Source organism: Physeter macrocephalus, chromosome 1 (assembly GCF_002837175.3).
Source record: "Physeter macrocephalus isolate SW-GA chromosome 1, ASM283717v5, whole genome shotgun sequence".
Taxonomy (NCBI): domain Eukaryota; kingdom Metazoa; phylum Chordata; class Mammalia; order Artiodactyla; family Physeteridae; genus Physeter; species Physeter macrocephalus.
Genome location: NC_041214.2, coordinates 87,431,949 through 87,458,901, shown reverse-complemented (window position 1 = coordinate 87,458,901; position 26,953 = coordinate 87,431,949). Strand labels below are relative to the sequence as shown.

General features: G+C 34.4%; 1 protein-coding gene across 1 annotated transcript in view; it reads right to left on the bottom strand.

The window, feature by feature from the left end:
• DLG1 (discs large MAGUK scaffold protein 1) overlaps window positions 1–26,953 on the bottom strand; it is a 298,658-nt gene that overhangs the window by 198,669 nt on the left and 73,036 nt on the right. Inside the window, exon 5 of the mRNA XM_024124264.3 lies at window positions 9,296–9,460. Coding sequence (XP_023980032.1) covers window positions 9,296–9,460 — 165 coding nt within the window. The remainder of the gene's footprint in view (window positions 1–9,295; window positions 9,461–26,953) is intronic.

Here is a 26,953-nt window from a genome sequence, read left to right as displayed (position 1 = left end):
GCCCCCCTAAGAGAGACTCTTAAGCACCCTCAAGTTTGAGAACCACAGATTTCTAAGTCTGTCCTCTTAATACTATGCTACATTAGTATATAACACAACATATCGCCATTAAAAACAATATATGAATAAAAATGCTACTTGATAACTTACTAATAGTTGAGTAATTCAGTTTTTAAGTTGATATAAGCACATCATAATCCCCAACCTCAGCCATGAATGAGGACCAACAAAATCTTGCTTGCTTTTGCTTACCAGCACCAACTAAATGCAGTCTGTTGGAAAGTAGCATTGGCAAACTACAACCTCTAGGACTACTGCAAATCCTGATTTGGCAAGAAAAGATGCGAACACTGTCTCTATGATTCCGTCTCTAAGATACAAACACATGCCCAAGAAGGGTTGAGAGTCATGTGGGACTTCTGGAAGTAAGATGTTTTGTGACAGATTACAGCAAAGTTTGCTTCTTCCCAAGAACTGTGCAGACAGTAGCTGGCAGTTTTACGGCCCTACACAGATTGATCTTATCTATTTGGGGGTAGGGGACTAGAGGAAAACACTAAGGGTAGACAGAGAACTAAGAATCCTCTCTAAAGGAAAAAAAATAGAACCACCTAAAAATAAAAATAAATTTTACTATGGACCAGGTACTTAATAAAGAACTGATTAGTGTGGTTTACACAAATGCTCTAGTAATTGGTTTGGCCCCCAAATATGTGTCTTGATCTGTATATGATAGAAAGCCAGGGTGGGAGGGGGAACCTTAGAATTTATAAAGATTGTGTTACTCTGGATTTGTAAGGATGAGGATATTTTATTTTTATTTTAAAAACTTTGGCTGCACTGGGTCTTTGCTGCAGCGCACAGGCTTCTCTCTAGTTGTGGCATGCAGGCTCCAGCGCATGAGGGCTCCAGAGGGCGTGGGCTCAGTAGTTGTGGTGCATAGGCTTAGTCGCCCTGTGGCATGTGGGACCTTAGTTCCCCAACCAGGGGTCAAACCCATGTCCCCTGCACTGGAAGGCAGATTCTTAACCACTGGACCACCAGGGAAGTCGCGGATGAGGATACTGAAAATGAATGTTGAATGCAAATATCCTACTCAAGTTGCAAACAGTACCAACACAGATGGAACAGTAAGCCATTCTTATACAATGATTTCTTATGCTAGAGAGCCAAAGAGCTTGGGAACAATCGAAAGTTGATGAACGCTCCGTCCCATATATCCCGAGTACAGAGAAGAAATACTTCTCAATATATAAATTTCTTATTCAAATCCACTGACATCAAGAAAACAACTTTGAGGTTTTTGGGGGCACAAACCCGTGTCCCCTGCATTGGCAGGCAGACTCTCAATCACTGCGCCACCAGGGAAGCCCAACTTTGAGTTTTGAGAAAGGCTTTTTTATGAAAATGTCCCATTACCTGAGCTACGGAAATCTAGGATCATCTCATCGATTGCGCAACAGTCAATACACACATACAAAACCATATATGTACCTAAATCACAATTGGTTTCATATGACTTGATTGGGAAGCAGAGGCAACCAACTCCTCACTGATCTCTACTTTAGAATAACCATAACCATGTCACATATCTGAAATATAAACTCTATTCCATTAAACCAAAATTTAAATTCATTATAGAACCTGGAAAGTCTATTTAAAATAGTGAATTTTAAAAAATACTACAGAACGTTTAAATCACCAAAAAGAACAATATTAAGATTTTAATATGATATATAAAGAATGGACATTTTTTTCTGCAGTCAAATACTCTACCACTGAGCAATAATCTGCACCTAACATTCTTTTTTCTTTTCCACAGAATGATAATAATATTATCTATAGCAGAACTCTGAACAGTAAGAAAAAGCGTAAGTAAACTAAGTACATACATTTAGTGATTACATACTTTAAATATGATTATGAAAAATTTACGACTGTTAGAAATGTTTATTTTATAACATTAAATGGAAGTAAAGACAGTTCAAAATTTATATAGGATAGGCCCTCAATTATTTGTACACTTTTCCAAACTTGCAAATAAACCCAGAAGTCTTCAGGTATAGTAACAAAGGCAATGGTTAAGTAATTTTAGTGAAAAATTTTAAAAGGTTGAAGGATGAGAGGAAAAACAATATTGAAACTCTAAAATATTAGGAAAAGAATTACTAAGTAACCACAAAGCCAACGTACTGTAAATGCAACAAGCATTTTCCTTACCTTTTTATCTTTATAATATGGCCTATTAAATTTCAAAACATGCAGCTGTACTAAGTTAAGACAAGACTAAGAAGATTGATAACACAGATTTGTTATTTATCTAGAAAAAACTGATCATATATATACAAATCGCTTCTGTATGAGCGCCATCTAGTGGTCAAATTGTATGCAAACTGTGTGCTCAACTTAGTACTCCAGGGTCATCCAAAAAAGATAAAATTCAAAAGTATTTTAATACATTCCAGAGTTGTAAAAACAAAGTTGACTTCAACAAAGCACTCAGTATGCACTCAAAATAGAAAAGATTCTCTTCCTGTAGCATTTAGTTCAATAGGCATATGTTTGCTTATATCCATTCTTCTGCTACCTCCATTTCTCACAATATCTGAAAAACTACCAATTGCTGCTGGTAATTTCATTTGATAGTATTCTCAGTACTACTGGATGAAATGTGTCCAGGCTAGAAGATACACTTATTTAAAATAATTATCTGTTCACATACCCTGTTTTGTCTTCAATTTCAAGCCCTTTGTAAATAACTACATTCACTTTGTACATACTAGTTTATAAACATAATTTTCCGTCACTGAAGACAAAAGCAAAATATGAACTCTTTTATTCAATGACCATTGCAATATCTCACACTAAGCCATGTCACCCTTGTCACTTCATCTAGATTTAAATCTATTTTGAAAAAGGCTGAGGTTTTGTTTGTTTACTTGTTCAATTTACTGTTCTGACCATTTTTCCTACTTCTTAGATCATTTTCAGTTTTAGGAATCCTGACACTGTTCTTATTAGTACCATACTACTATATTTAGAACTGTTTAAAATTGAAGCTTACTTTTAAAGATTTTCATGTACCACAAGAATTTACCCACTGTGTCTCCTTTTCTTCCACATTACGGTTTTTCACCATTATATCACCAATTTCTTTCTTGAAACTGTCTAGCACTGGCAAGAAACTTTCCCTTTTAGAGTCTTAAATCATAATTACTTTTTAAAAAAACTTTATTTTTTTTTGGCTGTGCCACACAGCATACAGGATCTTAGATCCCTGACCGGGGATCAAACCCGTGCCCCCTGAAATGGAAGCACAGAGTCTTAACCACTGGACTCCAGGGAAGTCCAAATCATAGTTACTTTTATGTTTTATGCTAAGGCCTGAATAAAGTAACTTTCAATCACTATCTTATTTCATTCATTACTTCAGTAATGAGAATCAGCACTAGCAGCACTACAAGACCCTGACAGATTGTTTCACAGCATGTTTCATGGTGGCAAACCCTTCACAAGCCCACTCATCAGCTCAGGATCAAGGTCCTTCACACCTTGTTCTCATTTCCTAACAACCATCCTAAACATCAACTACAATATAATGAACTTTTCTGCATTTTTACAGTCTCCTCAGACTATCACCCTCCTACTGTACTTATTTTTCTCCAGTAACTGCCTTCTCCTCTGAATTAGCATATTGTATACATCCTTCAACACCCTGTCCAAATATCAACTTTGTTTTTTACAATACTTCAAGAATTTAATTTCTCTTTATTTTTTCATGTTACATCATACCGTGTTATAACTATCTCTCCATAAAAAGTACCAGTCACTGAAGCCTAACAAACTTACTAACATAGATGCTTAATAAATGCTAAATGCATGTTATTTGATAAACAAAACTAATATTCTATTGATTTTTAAAGCAATCATCTATTAATCTTATTTTTCTATTAGCTTTTATAAGAACTGTGAAGAACAAAGCAGTGCCTAATTTACATTCTACTCAGCAAACTGTTACTATTCAAAGACAATTTTTCAAATTACAAAAATAATTCATATACTGAGTTCTATGTATAGTACAACAGTTACTTGCTTCATTCCAAACCACAATACTATAAAAGTGGAAAAGCTCCTTATATTAGCTTTTTTGTTTCTAAAAAAAGACTGCTAATCTGGTAATTTATTTATATTTTAAATAAAGTATATTCCAGGGCTTCCCTGGTGGCGCAGTGGTTGCGCGTCCACCTGCCGATGCAGGGGAACCGGGTTCGCGCCCCGGTCTGGGAGGATCCCACGTGCCGTGGAGCGGCTGGGCCCGTGAGCCATGGCCGCTGGGCCTGCGCGTCCGGAGCCTGTGCTCCGCAACGGGAGAGGCCGCAGCAGAGGGAGGCCCGCATACCAATAAATAAATAAATAAATAAATAAATAAATAAATAAATAAATAAATAAATAAATAAATAAATAAATAAATAAATAAATAAATAAATAAATAAATAAATAAATAAATAAATAAATAAATAAATAAATAAATAAATAAATAAATAAATAAATAAATAAATAAATAAATAAATAAATAAATAAATAAAGTATATTCCATTGTTGAGCTTCCTAAAACATTTGCAGTTACTTGAAAAAATTTTAAAAACATTAAAACTTGCCTTCTTATGTCAAAACAAAGTTATTCTTTAAAAATGTGGTTCTCTAACAGAAAGTTAAAGTAATCCTAACCATTTTGCTATTACACTACCCCAATCCTATGCTCACTCCTCAAATTTTAATCTATGCATGAGATAGGAGAAGCAGGAAGAAATACCCCAAATGGGGCAGCTTTAATAATTCTTAAATTACAATTGTATCAGAATATAGTTTTTGTTAAAAGTACAGCCTATCAAGATTTCTGACCCAGTAATTTGACTTCTGGAAGTCCATCCTAAGAAAACAACCAAACATACTTTTTATGACCCAAGATGATTCACTGCAGCCTTCTTTACAAAACCTAGTAAAAATGGAAATAACAAATAGCGAAGACCAGAAGTGTTCAGCAAGTTAAGGTACCAATATACTATGTAATGTTACGTATTAAGTTTTTAAAAAATTTAACATGGGAAAATGTGTAAAACAAGTTTATAATAGGAAAAAACTCATTTAAAAAAGTAAGATGTAAAGTATGATTTAGAAACAGATGAAGGAGAAGTTAGATAATTTCTTCTACTGGAAATGAAAATCCTTATCTATTCAGTCCCCAGATATATATGAGACAGCCAGCAAGCCAAAGGGGGAATACGATGATGATACCCAACTGCTCTACCTATTTGCATCAGAAACTTATATTTATAACTGTTTCAGAGATTGATGCTGTTAATATCTAATACAAGAAAACAAAATGAAAAGGAGCAAAAGAATGGCATATAAAGATGGATAGATCCAGCTGCTTTTCAATGAGACCAGCTGAATTATTACCACATCTTATTACATTAAGATGCTTTGAGGCTAGTACTTTCTTGATCTTAACCAAAATTTGTCAAAGATTTGCATACAAATACTCAAACTGCCACTGCACTAAGGCAATAGTATAACACCAGCAACTATAAGATGTATGTCAATTGCAGAAAAGATAAAATGTGAAAAAGATGTGTTTTATAACTGTTAGTAAAAGGATACTTTAATCTCAATAACATACTCCTTTAAATAAGCCTCCATTAAATTTGTCTTTAAAAAGCCCTGGGGGGAAAAATGCTATGGGAAACATAATCCTTTAACATGTAATAATTAACTGTATGCAAAGGACAAGAGCATTTTTTAAGCAGATACCAAAAGAATCAGGCAAAATTCACTTAATTCTCTTATGGTAAGGAAATCAAGGGAAAAAGAGTCAAATTAAGGAAGCAAGTGAGAATCTTAAAAAAGTAATAATGCTTTCTCGCTCAATAACTAGAAACACTTAAGTCTCACTGCAGAGTGAGGATTAAATAAAGAGATGTCAGAAATTTACTTTAAAATACTTCAAGACAGACAGTAAAGAAATATGTGTATGGTGGTTCAATTAAGCTAGGTTCTAGCGCAGTACTTCTCAACAGTGGCTATCCCCTAGAAACACCTGGAGAACTTGTAAAATTCTCCAAAGGCAGACTATACCCCAGACCAATTAAATCACAATCTCTGAGATGGCACTCAGATATAAATTTTAAAACCTTTTTAGGTGGTTCTGATATCCCACCACAGCTGAGAACCATTACTATGGACAGTCAGTTGTCCTAATCAGGAATTAACATTCCTAGACTGGTCAGCTAACATTTAATTATAAAGTAAATGGCTGCTATAAGATTTTTGTTATGTTAATCTTTGATCAACACCAAAAGTTTGCCAATTATTATAATGAATGAAGTGGGATTTCCATTGTATTTCAGTTATATGGATTGGCTAAATTAGACACAATCCACCCTTGCATAAGGGAAAGAAAAGACTGAGAGGCTTATACCCTTAGAGATGGCACCTTAAGGTTTAGTACCTAAGATGTCTGGAAATTCTGGGTAACAAAATCTTGGTCTCTGGAATATTGTTTTATTTGCCTAGAGTGAGCATTTATGCAACAAAAAAAGTTGAGGCTTCATCACATTTAAAGAGGCTATATACAATATGTTATGTGGCTCACTGTTTAAATGTCTGCCTGTGTCAGAATCTGCATACACACAGAACTACCAAACAACCACCAAAAGACTGAGGAGTTGGGTGTGTGCAAATTGGCTTTGGATAATTTGTAACAATCATAAACATCAAAAATTCAAAATATCAGAAACAAAAGAATTATACATACCTGGGAAGGTTTTTCGACTAAAGTAAGAAATAGGCTTTATTAATTGAGTCAAGAGAAAACAGGCATAGGCTGATAAGAACAGCATATAAAGCAAGAGGGAGTGCTTAGAATTCAAGTGTTCTAAGGTTCTTATGTTGTTCAAAATGAGGGTAAAAGATATATATTGAGTCTAAATTTTTGTAAGCAAAATATGTACATTAAAATTTCTAAAAAAAGAAAATTTCTAGGATAACCATTAAAGGAAGAGAAACAGAACAGCTTCCAAGATAAGAAGAAGGAAAAATGAGATGAGAAAATAAAATCTAAAAGAAGACATGTTGTAATAAATGTCTCGTATGTTTAAAATTAAGAAACATACTTTTAAATAACTCATGGGGTAAAGAAAAAAATCATAATGAAAGTAAAAGAAAAAGTTTGAATTATGATAAACATTGCATATTAAACCTGTGGGTTACAGCTAAAGTGCTATTTAAAGGAAAATTTACAAATTCAAATACCGTTAGAAAAGGTTGATAAGGCAGTTAAGTAACCAACTTGAGAAGCTAGGGGAAAAAACCCAAACAGAATAAACTCAAAGAAAGCAGAAGAAAATAAAATAATAATGATAAGAGGAGAAAGGGGAAAAGATAAAATGAGCACTGTCTCTGTCACTAATAGACAACTGATTTTTTTTCCCATGTGTATCTCTCATTTAGCGTCCCAAAGTAAGATCAGATTGCCTCTGCCAAACACAATCTTTGATTGATATGTAGGCTATCCACACATTTACATATTACATAAACATGTATATATTCATGCTTATGTGTGTATGAGAGGGGATGGAGGTGACAGCACATGGGGGAGGGGAACATGAGAAGATATTTTTTAGACTTTTTCTTATTTACTTAATTAAGTATAGTTGATTTACAATGTTGTGTTAAATACTGCTGTACAGCAAAGTGATTCAGTTATACATATACATTTTTAATACTCTTTTCCACTATGGTTTACCATAGGATATATAGTTCTCTGTGCTATACAGTAGGACCTTGTTGTTTATCCATTCTATATAAAAAGTTTACACCTGCTAATCCCAAACTCCCATTCTATCCCTCCTCCAACCCCCTTCCCCCTTGGTAACCACCAGTCTGTTCTCCATTAAAAGACATGGTTCTTCGAAATTGACCATCCTTTGGCAAGAAGGATCAAGGGGAAAAAAGGCACAAATAAACAATACTAGGAATGATAAAGGGGCTACACCTAAATATGCTATAGACATAACAAAATAATAAGACGTTGAGAATATTTCGAAGTAAGTATGAAATGGGCAAATACCTAGAAAAACTATTAACTGAAATCTGACTAGTACTATATAATCCATTACAATTTTTAACCAGTAATATGAAATCATCCCTCAAAGAGAATTACAAAACCCACTTCAAGATTTACGAGTAAGAAATGATCCTTATACACAATACATACAACTAACAAAGGATTAGTATCCAGAATATATAAAGAACTTGCACAAATCAGTAAAAAGAACAACCCATTACAAAAATGAAAAAAAATCTTGAGAGGGTATGTCACAGAATAGGAAACCTGAATGATCAATATTATCAAACAGTGAAATGCACATTAAAATCACAGTAAGATACTACTTCAAACCCAAAATAAGATACGACTTCAAACCCAAAACAATGGCAAAAATAACAATACCAAATATTGATGAGAATATAGATCAATTAAAATTGTTACATATTGCTGCTGAAAATGTAAATTATAGAACCACTTGAAAATAACCTGGTGTTATCCACAAAGATGTACATACATAACCTACAATTTTAACAGCATTTTTAATACTAGTAATAATCCAAAAATAACATCCATCAAAAGTAAGGTAAATTATAGTATATTCATAAAATAGAAAACTCTAGAGCAGTGAAGATAATGAATCTCGGGCATATAATGTTGACCAAAAACTGAAAGTTGAGAGTAGATGCAGTATAATGCCAATTATATAAAAACCAAAACAGGCAAAAAGAAACAATATATTGTTTAGAAATCTAAATATGTGAAACCAGGACTGTGGTTATTTCTGGGGGGAGAGACAAGGTGATGGGGTCAGGTAAAGTCACACACTGGACTTCAAAGATACTGTTAATGCTCTTTTTCTGTACTTACTAATATATTTTTTTAAAAGTTTAAAGATATTTTGATGTGGGTATTTGAAATATTGGGTATTTGAAATATAATAGTTATTTCCTTCATGAGAACTTTTTAGGCTTAAAGATCGTATCACTGAATAAAATTCATTTATAATATACATTTTTAAAAATGTTTTTAGAATGCTAACAAATACTATGAAATTCCTTATAATTACAAAACCAGAAACATCAATGGGGGAAAATCCTACATGAAAAAATAGTTCTCTCTAAGCATGAGCTACATTGGTGACAAAAGTAATAAATAATTCACAGCAACAAAATAAAGTTACTATCTTACCTTTATTGGTGAAATATGAGAGTGAGAAACAAATCCATGGACATTTTCAATTTCTGACAGGTTCTTCTCTGAGACATGAACCAATTCCGGACCTATCACCTCATTAGTGATTTGTGGGGAAATGTGCTCTTGAGGAGGTGTATCTTCATCCTGATACCGGTATTTCTGTAACGTACAGCAAATTATTAAATATGAGGAAGCTCTGAAAAGCAACGAGTTCAATCCAAACCATGATTTTCATAACTACCCAAATCATAGTATTTAACTATATGAAAAGTGTCTTTTACAGTTTAATACATAAAGTCTGAGAGAAATGGTTCTCCATTTTAAAGTCATGCCAATATTTTTTTTGTTTTGTTTTGTTTTTATTGTGGTACGCGGGCCTCTCACTATTGTGGCCTCTCCCGTTGCGGAGCACAGGCTCCAGACGCGCAGGCTCAGCGGCCATGGCTCACGGGCCCAGCCGCTCCGCGGCATGTGGGATCTTCCCGGACCGGGGCACGAACCTGTGTCCCCTGCATTGGCAGGAGGACTCTCAACCACTGTGCCACCAGGGAAGCCCATGCCAATATTTTAATGAACTTATCTGATTATTAAAAATAAGTCAGACTCTGGAAATATGGCAGAGTAGGAAACACCAGGAATCTGTTGCCCCACCTAAACAATAATTCCAGAGGCATAATCTGTCTGATGTAATTTTGGAACTCTGGAGTCTGTTGAAGGCTTGCAACTTCAGGGGAAAACTTGGATGTACACTGTGTTTAATTTGGATCAGTTTTACCACCTCTATTCAACATGGTACCAGAAGTTGTAGCCAGAACAATTAGGCAAGAAGAAACAATAAAAGGCATCCACTTAGAAAGGAAGAAGTAATATTATCTCTGTCTTACATCAATAAAGACTCAGCAAAAAAGCTGTTAGAACTACTGAATGTAGCAAAGCAGTATGATACTGCTTTGTATCCTACAAAAGTTGACACACAAAAATCAGTTGCATTTCTATACACAAACAGTTGCACTTTATACACAACCTGAAAATTACAAAAACAATTCTATTTACAATAGCATCAAAAAAAATAAGGTGAAAGACTTGTGCAATGAAAACTACAAAGACTTGTGCAATAATTAAGGTGAAAGACTTGTGCAATGAAAAGACCTGCTGAAAAAAAAAGTTAAAGAAAACAGAAATAAATGGAAACACATCCGTGTTCATAGGTTGAAGATTTAATATTGGTAAGATGTCAATACTACTTAAAGCAATTTACAGATTTAATCCAATTCCTATCAAAATCCCAATGACATTTTTTGCAAAATAGAAAAACCCATCCTAAAATTCATTCGGATCTCAAGGGATTCAAATAGTCAAAATCACCATGAAAAAAAAGAACAAAGCTGAAGGACTCACTCTTTCTCATGTCAAAACTTACTACAAAGCTACAGTAATCAAAACAGTTTGGTATTCACATAAAGACAGACATACAGACCAATGGAATGAAATAGAGAGTCCAGAAATAAACCCTCACATACACAAATTATTTTTCACAAGGGTGCCAAAACCATTCAACAGGGAAAGACAGTTTTTACAACAAATCGTGGTGCAAAAACTGGATATCCACACATAAAAGAATGAAGGTGGACCCTTACCTAATACTATTATACAAAAATTAACTCAAGGTGGATCAAGGACTTAAATGTAAGACCTAAAACAATAAAACTCTTAGAGGAAAAGCTTTAAGACATTGCGTTTGGCTATGAGCTTTTGGATATGACACCAAAGGCAGAAGTAACAAAAGAAAGAACAGAAAAATTTGACTTCATAAAAATTGAAAAATTTTGTGCATCAAATGACTCTAATCACAGAGTAAAAAGGCAACCCACAGAATGGGAGAAAATATTTACAAATCACATATCTGATAAGGGATTAATACCCAGAATATACAGAAAATTCCTAAAATTCAACAAAAAACCAAACAACTCAATTCAAAAATGGGCAAAGAACTCCAAAGAAGATATACAAATAGCCAGTAAGCACATGAAAAGATGCTCAACATCACTAATCATGACAGAAATGCAAATCAAAACTACAAGGTACCACCTCACAACCACTGGAATGGCTACTATTAAAAAAAGCCAAGGTCCTACTGTATAGCACAGGGAACTATATTCAATATCCTATGATAAACCATAATGGAAAAGAATATAAATAAAAAAGAATGTATACATATATATTTATAACTAAATTGCTTTGCTGTATAGCAGTAATTAACACAACACTGTAAATCAACCATACTTCAATAAAAAAATTATTAAAGAAAAGAAAGACTGGTTTAAAAAAAAGGCAGAAAACAAGTGTTGGTAAGGATGTAGAGAAATTGGAACACTTATGCACTATTGGTGGGAATGTAAAATAGTACAGCCGTTGTGGAAAACAGTATGGTGGTTCCTCAAAAATTGAAAATACAATTACCATATGATTCAAGAATTCCACTTCTGGGCATATACCCAAAAGAACTGAAAGCAGGGTCTTGAAGAAATATTTGTACACCAGTGTTCATAGTAGCATTATTCACAGGAGGTAAAACATGGAAGAAATCCAAGTGTCTATCAATGGATAGACATATAAGCAAAATGAGGTGTATATATATGTGTGTATACACACACACACACACACACACACACACACAGAATGGAATATTATTTAGCCTTTAAAGAAGGAAATTCTGCTATATGTTACAACATGGATGAACCTTGCAGACAGTACGCTAAGTGAAGTAAACCAGTCTCAAAAAGACAAATACTGTATGATTCCACTTACATGAGGTACTTATAGTAGTCAAAATCATAAAGACAGAAAGTAGAATGGTGGCTGTCATGGGCTGGTGGGAGGAGAGAATTGTGAGTTACTGTTCAATAGGCACAGAATTTCAGTTTTACTACACTAAACGTTAAGGGGATGGATGATGGTAATGGCTGCTCAACAATGTGGATGCATTTAATACCACTGAACTGTAAACTCAAAAATGGTTAAGGTGGTAAAAATTTTATGTTATGTGTATTTTTACCACAATAAAAAAATAAATACAAATAAGACTTCAAAGCTAGGTGAAAAAGAAACCTGAATACCGATTTGTCCATTTTTTACCCAATGTTAGCTGAACACTGTGTCTCTAAAGATACAGCTGTTTAAGTGAAGTCAACATAAAAAGCCAAAGTTGTTCAGCTAATTAAGTCTGGTCTTCTTATTCAATTAACTTGTACAAAAAAAAAAAAGTCAGCCTTTTCAAATTCTAACTGAAAATTACTAGATAATACTATTTTTCTTTTACCTATAAAAGAATACTTGTTTCTTTCTCTCTCTCTTGTATGTACACGCACGTAGAAAACCAAATCTACCTCACACCATACACGAAAGTAAAGGAAAACCTAATTATAGGAACTGGGAGAAAATAAAGTGCATGTTTCTCAAATCAGGCTGGGAATGTGTATGCACATACATAAAAACAAAACAAACTTAGATACTACACCCCCCCCAAATTAAACACACATATAAAGAAAAGACACAAAAAAGGTACAATAGAAAACAAATATTTCTAACAATAAACAGGATTATTAGCTACTATAAGCTGGCTTTTAGAAATCACTGAAAAAAAGTCAGCAAACGTTAATAAAGGGATACTCACAAAAGGCATACAAATGGGTCAGTAAACTTATAGGAAAAACATGCTCAACTTTTTTAGTAAGTAAGAATTACAGTGCCAATATTCAGAGAAATGGGCATAAATCATCACATTCCTGGCAGAGGTCTTTTTCTGGTGGGCAGTCTGGCGAAATGTTTCAAAAGTCCTGTAAATGTTTCTATTCCTCCAGTAATTCCACCTCTAGGAATTAATCTTAGAAGATAGAGCATTAGTGAGGAGCATAACTATTTGTTGTATATAGACAAACATGTACACTGTAAAATATATTTTAAAAAACTTAGCTATGAATTTGCTGAAAGTTATTACACAACTTCCAGAATCACTTTTTAAACAACATCCTTCTGTGAAACGGTACAATTACATGGAAAACAACAATCAGGCCCACATCAACATCAGCTAGTTTATTTAACATGATATAAGAAACCTGTTTTTACATGTAGACTTCAATTATTTTCAAAACCAATGAAAAGAATTCACTAACTTTACCCTGAGTAAGGCTGAAGTTAACATAGACATACTTACAAAACTTAACAGGTTATATGCTTAATTGAGTGAAAGCAAAATTTAAGTATTCTTATACCTTAGTAGTAGATACACTATAAGGAAGGAAACTTGATACCATGTTTTCAAACTTCAAGGATACTCCACAACTTAGTATGTACTTTAAGGAGAGATACATGTGGAAGGATATTCCCTATAGTACAGTCTGGAATAAAGAAAAACTGGAAACAAGCTGCCTATCAATAGATTTTTTTTAAAAATTATGGTACAGTCATCCTAGGAAATGTTATGTGGAAGTTAAATTGGGTAAAAAGCTACTTATTCTAACAGAAAAAGATGAAGACACAATTACTGAATGAGGAAAGCATGTTTCAAAGCTAACACACAACTTGAACATTTTAAAACAAAGCAATAGTGTATTTATATATGTGTACGTATGTATTAACATTATATGCACATGCAATATGTGCGTGTGAAGCATATCCATGAATGTCCATATGCAATTTGGGGGGGTCTGAAAAGATTTAAAACAAGGAATGGTTCATTCTGAAAAGTAAAGAAAGAAATCACTAAAAACTTTATGTCTTTTATGTATCTTTTAATGTATGTTGCCCCTTGATCCCTTTTTATTCCTTATAATTACTGAGAAACTCAAGGCATTTAACCTGTAGCGTCCCCAGTATAATCACTTCATATTCATGGGACCATTCAGTGTGCTCCCTTGGCTTCTGTACTTCCTGTAAGTTGGCAGCTGAATGTAATGGCTTGATCACTCTCACGTTCAATCCTTTTGGCAAGACTATAGATGGTACTATGTTCTTCTATCAAGAAGCACATAATGTCTGGTTATATCTTTTTGTGATGTTAGGAGCTCTTGATACTCAATACCTGAATCAATTCATTCAATGATGGTTGCAAAGTGATGACAATCTAATTCTATTATTCCTTTTTATTTATTAAAAGATATATGTATAAAAAGAGTAAGTCTCTACACTTACTATTTGGTTACCTATTGGTATGATTCACACATGAATAACATGTCATTTTTATCTACTAGTTTTCAAGACAGATAAAAAACTGGTTCCCTATCATCCTCCTAAAGAAATTAGGAGGTTTTTATATATCAATCAATGCAATTCCGATCAAAATGCCATGTGGCTTTCTTCAGAAATTGACAAGTTGACCTTAATACTCATAAAGAGTTGGAAAGGACCCAGAATAGTCAAAACAGTTTTGAAACAGAAGAAGAAAGTGGAGGACTCACACTTCCCGATTTCAAAACTTCCTTCAAAGCTACATGAATCAAGATTGTCATACTGGCATAAGGATAAACACAGAGCAATATAATAATAGAATTAAGAGTCCAAAAATGTATCCTTAGATTATGGTCAACTGATTTTCAACATGAGTGCCAAGACAATTTAATGAGAAAAGAGCATCTTTTCAACAAATGATGCTGAAATATCCGGATGCAAAAGAGTTAAATTAGACCTCTTTCTCATACCATGTATAAAATTTAATTCAAAATGGATCAACACCTAAATATAAGAGCTAAAACTATAAAAGTCTTAGAAGAAAACATAAGTGCAAATCTTTTGGCCTTGTATTAGCCAATAAGCAACCAAAGTGGGGCGGAAAAACAGATAAATTTGCCTTCATACAAATGAAAAGAATTCTGATCATCAAAGGACATTATCAAAAAGGCAAAAAGATAACCCACAGAATGGGAGAAAATATTTGCAAATTATATATTTGATAAGGCTATTCACAAACAGTACATAAGTATCTGGTAAATACCCAGAATACATAAGAAAGTCTTTCAACTCAACAATAAAAAGACAACCCAATTTTAAAATGGGCAAAGGATTTACAGACATTTCTCCAAAGACAATACACAACTGGCCAATAAGCACATGAAAAGATGTTCAACATGATTAGTCATTGCAAAAATGCAAATCAAAACCACAATGAGATATTACTTCACAGCTACCAGGATGGCTATAATCAAAAAGACTGACAAAACATATGTTGGTAAGGATGTAAAGATATATGAATCCTCAAATAGTGCTGGGAGGAATGTAAAATGCTACAGGCACCCTAGAAAGCAGTTTGGCACCTCCTCAAAAGGTAAAAAGAGTTACCATATGACTGAGCAATTCCACTCCTAGGTATATATCCAAGAAAACTGAAAACATGCATCCACACAAAAACCTGTACACAAATGTTCATAGCATCACACTTCACAACAGCCCCAAAGTGGAAACAATCCAAATGTATATCAATTTATGAATGAATAAACGAAATGTGGTATATTCATACATTGAAATATTATTCAAATATAAAAAAGGAATTAAGTATTTATACATCCTACAACATGGAGCTTTGATTACATTATGCTAAGTGAAAGAAGCCAGATGCAAAAGGCCACATACTGTATAATTCCATTTATATGAACGTATGTTCAGAATAGGCAAATTCACAGAACCAGGAGGTAGATTAGTGTTTTCCTTGGATGGGGCAGAGGGAAAATGGGAATCAAGTACTGTGGGTATGGAGCTTCTTTGGGGTGTGACAAAAATGTTCTGGAATTAGTTAGTGGCGATGGTTGCACAGCCTTGTATACAGAACTGTACAGCTTTAAAAGGGTAAGTGCTATGGTATGTGACTACTTTAAAAATTATTATAAAATGATGGATTACACGTATATGATTGCTTTACATCCACTAAAAATGTCCTTTTTGATGCTGAAATTGTCTTATCTCTAGCCAGTAGAATCTCTTAATTTTCTGAGTTCCCTTGTACTTGGCACCTTTAAGAAAGCCTAATAAAACAAAATACAGTTACCAAAAGGAAAATTCTATTACTTATTAGTGATTCAAAAAAGGGTTTACTTTGGTTACAATTATTATTTGAGAAAGTATTTCCAAGTAGCTTTCCAGGCCCTCTATTACATTGCACAGCAACATTCATTTGTATTTCTTACTACCTAAAAGTTGATCTCAACCTATTTTCAAAGTAATTTTAACATAAAATTTCATATAAACACTTTGTTAACACAGTTAGAATGCATAAAACTAAGCCTCCTACTGTGGTCCAAGCATAACTTATCTAACACCTACACTAGAAAATAATTTTAATATGGGGATGAGAGTAGGGATAAAGGAGGAAGGGGATTTTAAAATGACTGTAATAAGAGCATTTTAAAATGATTGTAATAACAGCATTCTAAATACATTCCCCCATCTTTTTTATGTTTTTAAGGCTTGTATCCTTAGTATAAAGCCTTCTACTGTCCTTAATTAGAAAATATAAAAAAGAACCAGTCAGATTGAAGAATAACTGAAACAAAAAACACACTAGAAGGAATTAACAGCAGACTAGGTGATACAGAAAAACAGATAAGTGATCTGGAAGATAGAATAATGGAAATCACCCAATCAGAACAGCAAAAAGAAAAACAAAAAAAATGAGAACCGTTTAAAGGAACTCTAGGACAACACCAAGCGTACCAACATTCGCATTACAGAAGGCACAGAAGAAGAAGAGGAGACAAGGGGGTCGAAAACGTATTTGATGAAATTATGACAGAAAATTTCCCAAACCTGAAGAAGGAAACAGATATCCAGGTACGAGGAGCACAGAGGGTCCCGAAAAGATGAACCCAAACAAACTCACATCAAGACATATCATAATTAAAATGGCAAAAATTAAAGAGAGAATTCTAAATGCAGCATAAAAAAAGAATCAGGCTATCAGCTGATTTTTCTGCAGAAAACTCACAGGCCAGAAGGGAAGGGCATGATATATTTAAAGTACTAAAAGTGAAAAACCTGTAACCTAGGATACTATACCCAACAAGATTATCATTTAGAATTGAAGGAGAGATAAAGAACTTCTCAGACAGGGACTTCCCTGGTGGTCCAGTGGTTAAGAATCTACCTTCCAATGCAGAGGATGCGGGTTCGATCCCTTGTCGGGGAACTAAGAACCCACATGCTGCGGGGCAACTAAGCCTGCGCGCCGCAACTATTGAGCCCACATGCCACAACTAGAGCCCCCAGGTGATCCAACTACTGAGCCTGCACACCACAACTACTGAGCCCATGCACCACAACTAGAGAGAAGCCCACACACTGCAACGAAGAGCCTGCATGCCACAACAAAAAATCCTGCATGCTGCAACTAAGATCCAACACAGCCAAATAAATAAATAAATAAATAAATGTGATAGATTTATCACATTAAAAAAAAAAAAGCTTCTCAGACAAGACAAGCAAAAACTAAAAGGTCCATCAATACTAAATCTACCTTAAAAGAAAGGTTAGGGCTTCCCTGGTGGCGCAGTGGTTGAGAGTCCGCCTGCCGATGCAGGGGATATGGGTTCGTGCCCCAGTCCGGGAAGATCCCACATGCCGCGGAGTGGCTGGGCCCGTGAGCCACGGCCACTGAGCCTGCGCGTCAAAGCCTGTTTTCCTCAATGGGAGAGGCCACAACAGTGAGAGGCCCGCATACCGCAAAAAAAAACAAAAAAAGAAAGGTTAAAGGTCTTCCCTAAGTAGAAAATAAAAGCCTATAACAAGAAGTATAGGAATGGAAAAATCTCACTAGTAAAGGTAAATATTTAGTAAAGGCTAAGAATTAACCACTAAAATAAACTGGTATGAAGATTAAAAGAAAAAATTATTAAAACAACTATAATAATCAGTAAAGGAATAAACATGAAGATGTCAAATAAGACATCAAAACCACAAAATGTGGGGGAGGAAGAGTAAAAAATGTAGATCTTCTACAATGTGTTTGAACTTAAGTGACTACCTGTTTAAAACAAGTAGATATAGTTACAGGTCAAGATATATGAGCCCCATGGTAACCACAAATCAAAAACCTATAATAAATACACAAAAACCAGAAAGGAACACAAGCATACCACTAGAGAAAATCACCAAATCACAAGGGAAGAAACTAAAAGAAAAAAAGGACAGAGAACTACAAAAACAACAAGAAAACAAGTAACAAAATGGTAGTAAGTACATACCTATCAATAATCACTTTAAATGTCAATGGACTAAATGCTCCAATCAAAAGACATAAGGTGGTTTTCTGGATGAAAAACAAGGAAGGCCCATCTATATGCTGCTTACAAGGTACACACAGACAAAAAAGTGAGGAGATGGAAAAAGATTTCACGCAAATGGAAACAAAATGAAAATGAGGACTGTAATACTCCAATCAGACAAAATAGACCTTAAAACAAAGTCTATAACAAAAGACAAAGAAGGACATTATACAATGATAAAGGGAATCAATACAAGAAAAGGGTATAACACTCATTAACATATATGCATCTAATACAGGAGCAACTAAATATATAAAGCAAATATTAACAGACATAAAGGGAGAAATTAACAATAATATAGTAATAGTGGGGACTTTAATACCCCACTTACGTCAATGGATGGATCATCCAGACAGAAAATCTATAAGGAAGCAGTGGTCTTAAATGATACATGAGACCAGTTGAACTTAATAGCTAGCTACAGGACATTCCATCCAAAACCAGCAGAATACACATTCTTTTCAATTGCAAATGGAATCTTCTCCAGGATGGATCACAAGCTAGGCCACAAAATAAGTCTCAACCAATTTGAGAGAATAAAAATTGTATCAAGCATTTTTCCCAACTATAACAGTATGAAACTAGAATCAATTACAGGAAGAATAGTGGGAAAGCACAACCATGTGGAGACTAAACAACATGTGAATGAAAAACCAACAGGTCAATGAGGAAATCAGAAAATACCTTGAGACAAATGAAAATGAAGACACAACTTTCCAAAACCAACAGGGCATAGCAAAAGCAGTTCTAAGAGGGATATTTATAGCCTACCCCAAGAAACAAGAAAAACCTCAAACAACCTAACCAACCATCTAAGGGAATTAGAAAAAGAAGAACAAAAAAAGCCCAAACTCAGCAGAAGGAAGGAAATAATAAAGATCATAGAGGAAATAAATAAAATAGAGACCCCTAAACAACAGAAAAGATCAATGAAACCAAGAGCTTGTTTTTTGAAAAGGTAAACAAAATTGATAAACTTTTAGCCAGACTCATCAAGAAAAAAAGAGAGAGGACCAAAATAAACAGAATAAGAAATGAAACAGGAGAAATAACAACTGATGTCACAGAGATACAAAATATCTTAAGAGAATATTACCAATAATTACATGCCAACAAACTGGACAACCTAGAAGAAATGAACAAATTTCTAGAAACATACAATCTTCCAAGACTGAATCAGGAAGAAACAGACAAACTGAACAGACCAAACACTAGCACACTAGCAAAGTGAATTTGTATAAAGATGAGATAATATCTATCCTTCTAAAACTAATTCCCCAAATTAAAGAGGATGAAACACTCCCAAATTTATTCTACAAGGCCACCATTACCCTGATACTGAAACCAGAAAAAGATACTACAAAAAAGAGAAGTACAGGCCACTTATCTCTGATAAATATAAGTGCAAAAATCCTCAACAAAATATTAGCAAACCAATTTCAACAATATATAAAACGAATCATACAGCATGATCAAGTGGAATTTATTGCAGGGATGCAAGGGTGGTTCAATATTCGCAAATGAATCAGTGTGATACACCACATTAACAAAAGGAAGGATAAATAAAAAATCACATGATCATCTCAATAATCGCAGAGAAAGCATCTGACAAAATTCAACATCCATTTATGATAAAAACTCCCAAAAAAGTGGATATAGAGAATATATCTCAACATAATAAAGGCCATTTATGATAAACCCACAGCTAACATCATACTCAACAGTGAAAAGCTGAAAGCCTTTCCTCTAAAATCAGGAACAAGACAAGAATGTCCACTCTCATCACTGCTATTTAACATAGTATTGGGAGTCCTAGCCACAGCAACCAGACAAGAAAAAGAAATACCAGGCATCCAAATAGAAAGGGAAGAACTAAAACTGTCACTATCTGCAGATGGCATGATACTATATACAGAAAACCCTAAAGTTTCCATGCAAAAACTATTAGAATAAATGAATTAAGTAAATTTGCAGGAATACAAGATTAATACACAGAAGTCTGTTGCTTTTCTATACACTAATAATGAACTATCAGAAAGAGAAAGAAAACAATACCACTTGAAATTGCATCCAAAAATAAAATAAAATAAAATACCTAGGAATAAACTTAACCAAGGAGATGAAATATCTATACTGTGAAAACTGTAAAATATTGATGAAGGAAATTGAAGATGATACAAAGAAACAGAAAGATATTCCATGTTCTTGAATCAGAAACATATTGTTAAAATGTCCATACCATCCAAAGCATTCTACAAGAGTCAATACAATCCCTATCAAAATACCAACAGAACTAGAATACATAATCCTAAAATTTATATGGAACCACACAAAAGGCCCTGAAGTGCCAAGGCAAATTCTATATGATTCTTTAAAGGAACATTTGCTGACCCCGGATTTAAACTAAAAGCAATCAATCAGATGATATAATGAAATAAAAGACTACATTTACAACAGAAGCAAAAAAGGTATGCCTAGGAATTAATAAATCTAAAGTATCCAAATGTCCAACTTTACCAAATACAAAGGTATACTATGTTCTTGGCAAAGAAAGCTAAGACGCCAACAGTAGTTAAATTAAAAGGGAGTACTTAAAAATATTCAAATAACCCAAAAGGAGGCAAGAGGAGAACGAAGCCTAAGAGAGACGGTATAAAGATGAAAAAAAATTTTTAATAATAAATAAAAAGCAGATATTAATCTTATCTTATTGATAATTATAGTAAATGTAAATAGTCCTAAACACTAAGTAGAGTTTATCAGAATGGATAAAAAGGCAAGAGATGTACTTTATACATAAAGACAGAGACAGGGTGAAAGTATATGAATGAAAAAAGATATATCCTATAAATTGTAAGCATAAGAAAACTGGAGTGGCTACACTGGTATCTGATAAAACAGACGTCAAGAAAAAGAGCATTACCTAAAGAAAAAGAGATTTCAAAATGATAAAAATTTAATTCACCAGGAGATAAAACAACCGTAAATGTGTGCACCTAATCACAGAGCCTTAACATACACAAGCAAAAACAAAATAATTAAAGGGAGAAACAGACAATTCCACAATCTTAGTAAGAGTTCTAAACTCCTTGATCAGGAATTGATAGAACTATACAACTGTCAGTAAAAACAGACAATCTAAACTATCAACCATCTTGATCTAACTGCTATTTATAGCTCGCTATACTCAACAACTGAAAAAAATATATTCTTTTTGTTGTACACGATATGTTAGCCTAGACAGAACATATGTTAGATCATAAAACAAGTCACAAATTTAAAAGGACTGAAATCATAAAGAATTTATTCTCTGACCACTACAGAACTAACTTGGGAACAAACAATAAGACATCTAGCTAAAACTCCTAATATCTGAATAATAAACAACATACTCCTAAAACTCATGCATCAAAAATGAACTCAATAAGGAAATCAGAAACATTCTGAAACTGAATGATAATGAAAATAAAACAGTTTTAAAATTTGTAGAATGAAGCTAAAGCAGTACTGTGTAGTAAAGAATTTAACTTGGCCCAAAGAGAGGTTTGGCCTTTGTCCTCAGCTCGTGGAAGGTAATCTCTAAACCCCTGGAATGTCCTACCTGATATGAATGTCTTTGCCAATCTGGGGGCTTTGTGACACACCAGATAGTATAACCATGTAATTTATGGTGGAGAGTTTGGATCACATATTAACAGCTTAACCTCTAGGAGGGGCTGGTGATAGGTCAGCATCATGAGCAGGCACCCATATAGATGTGACTGGGTCCCAATAAAAACTCTGGACACCAAGGCTTGGGTGAGTTTCTCTGGTTAGAAATATTCAGTGTGTATTATCACACATTGCTGCCAGAAAAGTTAAAGTCGTCCATGACTCCACAGAGAGAACACCTGGAAACTCATTTGTAATTCTCTGACTCTACCCCATGTAACTCTCCCTTTGCTGATTTTAATTTCTATCCTTCACTATAATAAACTGTAACCATGAATATAACAGCTTTCAATGAGTTTTTTGAGTCTTCTATTGAATTACTGAACCAAAGAGTGGTTTCAGGAACCCCTAAACCTGCAACTGCTTTCAGTGAGTTCTTTGAGTCTTCTATTGAATTACTGAACCTAAGAGTGGTTCTGGGAACCCCTACACCTGCAACTGGTGTCAAAAGTAAGAGTGGTCTTGTGAATTGTTCCTGAACTTTACAAGCACTTAGAAATAAATTTGTAGCTGCAAATGCTTATACTAGAGAAGGAAGTTTAAAACCAGTGACCTAAGGTTTCACCTCAAGAGCCTACAAAAAGAAGACTAAAGTAAACCAAAAATAAGAGAAAGAAGAAAATAATAAAGGACAGAAATCAATGAAGTTGATAACAGACAACTGAGAATATTAACAAAGTCAAATGTTAACAAACTGAATAAACCCTTTTTCTAGACTGGTAGAGGAAAAAGAGAATACAATCACCAATATCAAGAATGAAAGAGAAGTTATCACTAAAAAAACCTACAAACTTTAAAAAGACAAGAAAATAATTACAAACAACTTGAGGCCAAATAATTCAACACATTAGATGAAATCAAGAAATTCCTTGAAAAATACTATTTTCCACACACAATATCTTTTTTTAAAAATTTATTTATTTTTGCTGTGTTGGGTCTTCGTTTCTGTACGAGGGCTTTCCCTAGTTGTGGCAAGCGGGGGCCACTCTTCATCGCGGTGCGCAGGCCTCTCTTGTTGTGGAGCATAGGCTCCAGACGCGCAGGCTCAGTAGTCGTGGCTCACGGGCCTAGCTGCTCTGCGGCATGTGGGATCTTCCCAGACCAGGGCTCGAACCCATGTCCCCTGCATTAGCAGGCAGATTCTCAACCACTGCACCACCAGGGAAGCCCCAACACACACAGTATCTTGACACAACATGAAAACATACACCTGAAGGGCCGCATATCTATTTAAAAAAACTGAATATGTTATCAAAATTCTTCTACAGAGAAGTCCCAGATGGGAATTCTACCAAACATCTAAAAAAGAGATGACATTTTTACACAAATTCTTTTAGAAAACAGAGACATTTCCCAACTATAAGACCAGCACAGCCTTAATATTAAACCCTGACAAAGACATTACAGAAGAAAATGATGAACCAACGTCCCTCACAAACACAAGCTACTTTTAAAAAGTAGCAAATTCACTATGAAAATAATAATCCAAACAATACTATATCATGACTAAATAATATTTATCACAAGACAAGGTTTATTTAACATCTAAAAAAAAGTGTAATTCTCCATATTAACATAAGGGAGAAAAACTACATGATCATTTCAACATATGGAAAACATATGACTCAATTTAACCCAAATTCATGATAAAATTCTCAGCAAACTAAAAATCCAGAAAAATCTCAATCCAGTAAAGGTCATATACAAAACCCCACAGCTAACCTGTCTAATGATGAAATGCTGAACATTATCCTCGTTAAGACTGGGAACAAAACAAAGGATTCTCATGCTTCTTATTTCTATTTAACATGATGTTGAATGTCCTAACCACGGCTAGAGGGCAAGTAAAAGAAATAAAAAGCTTAAAAGCCAGTAAGGAAGAAGCAAAATTGTCTCTATTTACAAATGACATGATTGTTTACACTGAAAATTTACAAAGAATTTACAAATCTACTAAAACTAATAGTTGAATTTAATAACGTTGCAGGATACTACATTAAGCAATCAAATTGTATTTTTTTCCTAGCAAAAGCAAATAATTGGAAACCAAAAATTCCCAAAAATTCCATTTACACCAACTCCAAAAAAGATAAAATATTTAGGACTAAACTGTAACGAAAGATATGCAAGACGTCTTCACTGCGAATTACAGAACATTGCTAAAAGAAATTAAAACCTGAAGAGAGACATAATATGTATGTGGGTTGGAAGATTCAATATTCTTAAGATGTTTGTTTTCTTCCAATGATCTATAGATTCAACGCAATCCCAATAATAATTCCAACACACTTTTTTTTAAATTTTTATTTCTTTTATTTTTGGCTGCGTTGGGTCTTCGTTGCTGCGCGCGGGCTTTCTCTAGCTGCAGCGAGGGGGGGCTACTCTTTGTTGCGGTGCATGGGCTTCTCATTGCAGTGGCTTCTCTTGTTGCAGAGCATGGGCTCTAGGCATACAGGCTTCAGTAGCTGTGGCTCACGGGCTCTAGAGCACAGGCTCAGTACTTGTGGCACACGGCCTTAGTTGCTCCGCGGCATATGAGATCTTCCCAGACCAGGGATTAAATCCGTGTCCCCTGCATTGGCAGGCGGATTCTTAACCAGTGCACCACCAGGGAAGTCCCTCCAACACACCTTTTGTAGAAACTGATAAACTGATTGCAAAATGTTAAAAATGCAAATGACCTAGATTAGCCAAATCAAATTTTTAAAAAGAACGATGTTGAAAGGCTTACACTACACGATGTCAACACAGTGTGGTATTGGTCAAAAGGTGAACAGACTTATCAATGGAACAGAATAAAGAGTTCAGAAATAAATGTACACATATATGGTTAATTGTTTTTTGACAAAGTGCAATACACATTCAGTGAGGGAGGGAAAAAGGCTTTAAAACAAATAATGCTGTAACTACTGGATAGTCATACAGAAAGACATTAACATTGACCCTTACCTCACCTCACATGCAAAACTGATTCAAAATGAATCACAGACCTAAAAGTAAAATCTAAAACTATAAAATTTCTAGAACAAAATATAAGAAAAAAATTGCAAACTTTGGGTAGGGAAAGATTTATTATACAGAACACACAAAACAATAATAAAAACATTTCACAACCTAGGCTTTATTAAAAATTTTGCTCTTTAAAATCACCACTAAGGAAAGTAAAAGGCAAATTACAAAATGAGAGAAAATATTTGCAATAAATAAATCTGACAAAGGACTAATATCTGAATATATAAAGGCCTTTTACAACTCAGTAACAGGAAGACAAACAATCCAGTTTTTTAAACTGGGGAACAAATTTATATAACACTTCATGTATTAGTTTCCTAAGGCTATTGTAACAGAGTTCCACAAACTGGGTGGCTTAAACAACTTAACTGAAATTCATTATCTCACACTTCTGGAGACTAGAAGTCTCAGATCAAGATGTTAGCAGAGCTGGTTCCTTCTTAGGACTGTGAGGAAGAATCTATTCCTGACTCTCTCCTGCTTCTGGAGGCTTGCTGGCACTCTCTGGCATTCCATGGCTGTGGATGCAGCACCCAGACCTCTGCCTTTATCTTCACATGGCAATCTTGCCTGTCTCTTTGTCCAAATATTCCCTTGTTATAAGCACACCAGCCATATTGGATTAATGCCCACTATAATGACCTCATTTCAAATTAAATATATCTGTAGAGACTCTATCTCCAAATAAAGTCACATTCTGAGGTACTAGGGGTTAGGACTCTAACATATCTGTTTTTTTGAGGAGATACAACTGAACATATAACACTTCCCAAAAGAAGAGCTACTAATGTCAAACATGAAAGGATGGGCAACATCACAAGTCATAAGGAAACGTAAAATAAAACCAAAATGAGATACTACTGCATACCCACCAAAAGGGCTAAAACTTTTTTAGAAAAGTCAAGTGTTGGTGAGAACGTAGAGCAAGTGGGATACTCATATACTGCTAGGATATGAAAATAACCATTCTCATACCTAGGATATGAAAACAACTGTTAGCTATCCAAAAGAAACAAAAACTGCTGTCCACAAAAAAACCTGTACATGAAGGTTCATAGAATCTTTATTCAAAATAGACAGAAACTGTTAACAACCCAAATATCCATCAAGATATGAATAAGGTGAAATATATCCATCTGTACAGAATATACCTCTGCAAAAAAAGAAGCAAACTACTGACACAAGCAACAACCTAAATGACTCTATAAATGAATTCATACAGTAAGTAGTATTTTGTTTCTGGCTTCTTTAACTCAGCCTTATGCTGAGTTAAAGAAGCCAGAAACAAAATACTACTTACTGTATGAATTCAATTATAAAAAATTATTGAAAATGTAAAATTATTTATTGCAACAAAAGGCAGATCAGTGGTATCTGGTAAGGAATGGAAAGTTGGATGGAATGCAAAGAAGCACAAAGAATACTTCTGGAGTGGAAAAATTGCACAAGCCTCTTACATAGTCTCATCCACCAGTGGGCAGAGAGCAGAAGCAAGAAAAACTACAATCCTGCAGCCTGTGGAACAAAAAACACATTCACAGAAAGATAGACAAGATGAAAAGGCAGAGGGCTATGTGCCAGATGAAGGAACAAGATAAAACCCCAGAAAAACAACTAAAGG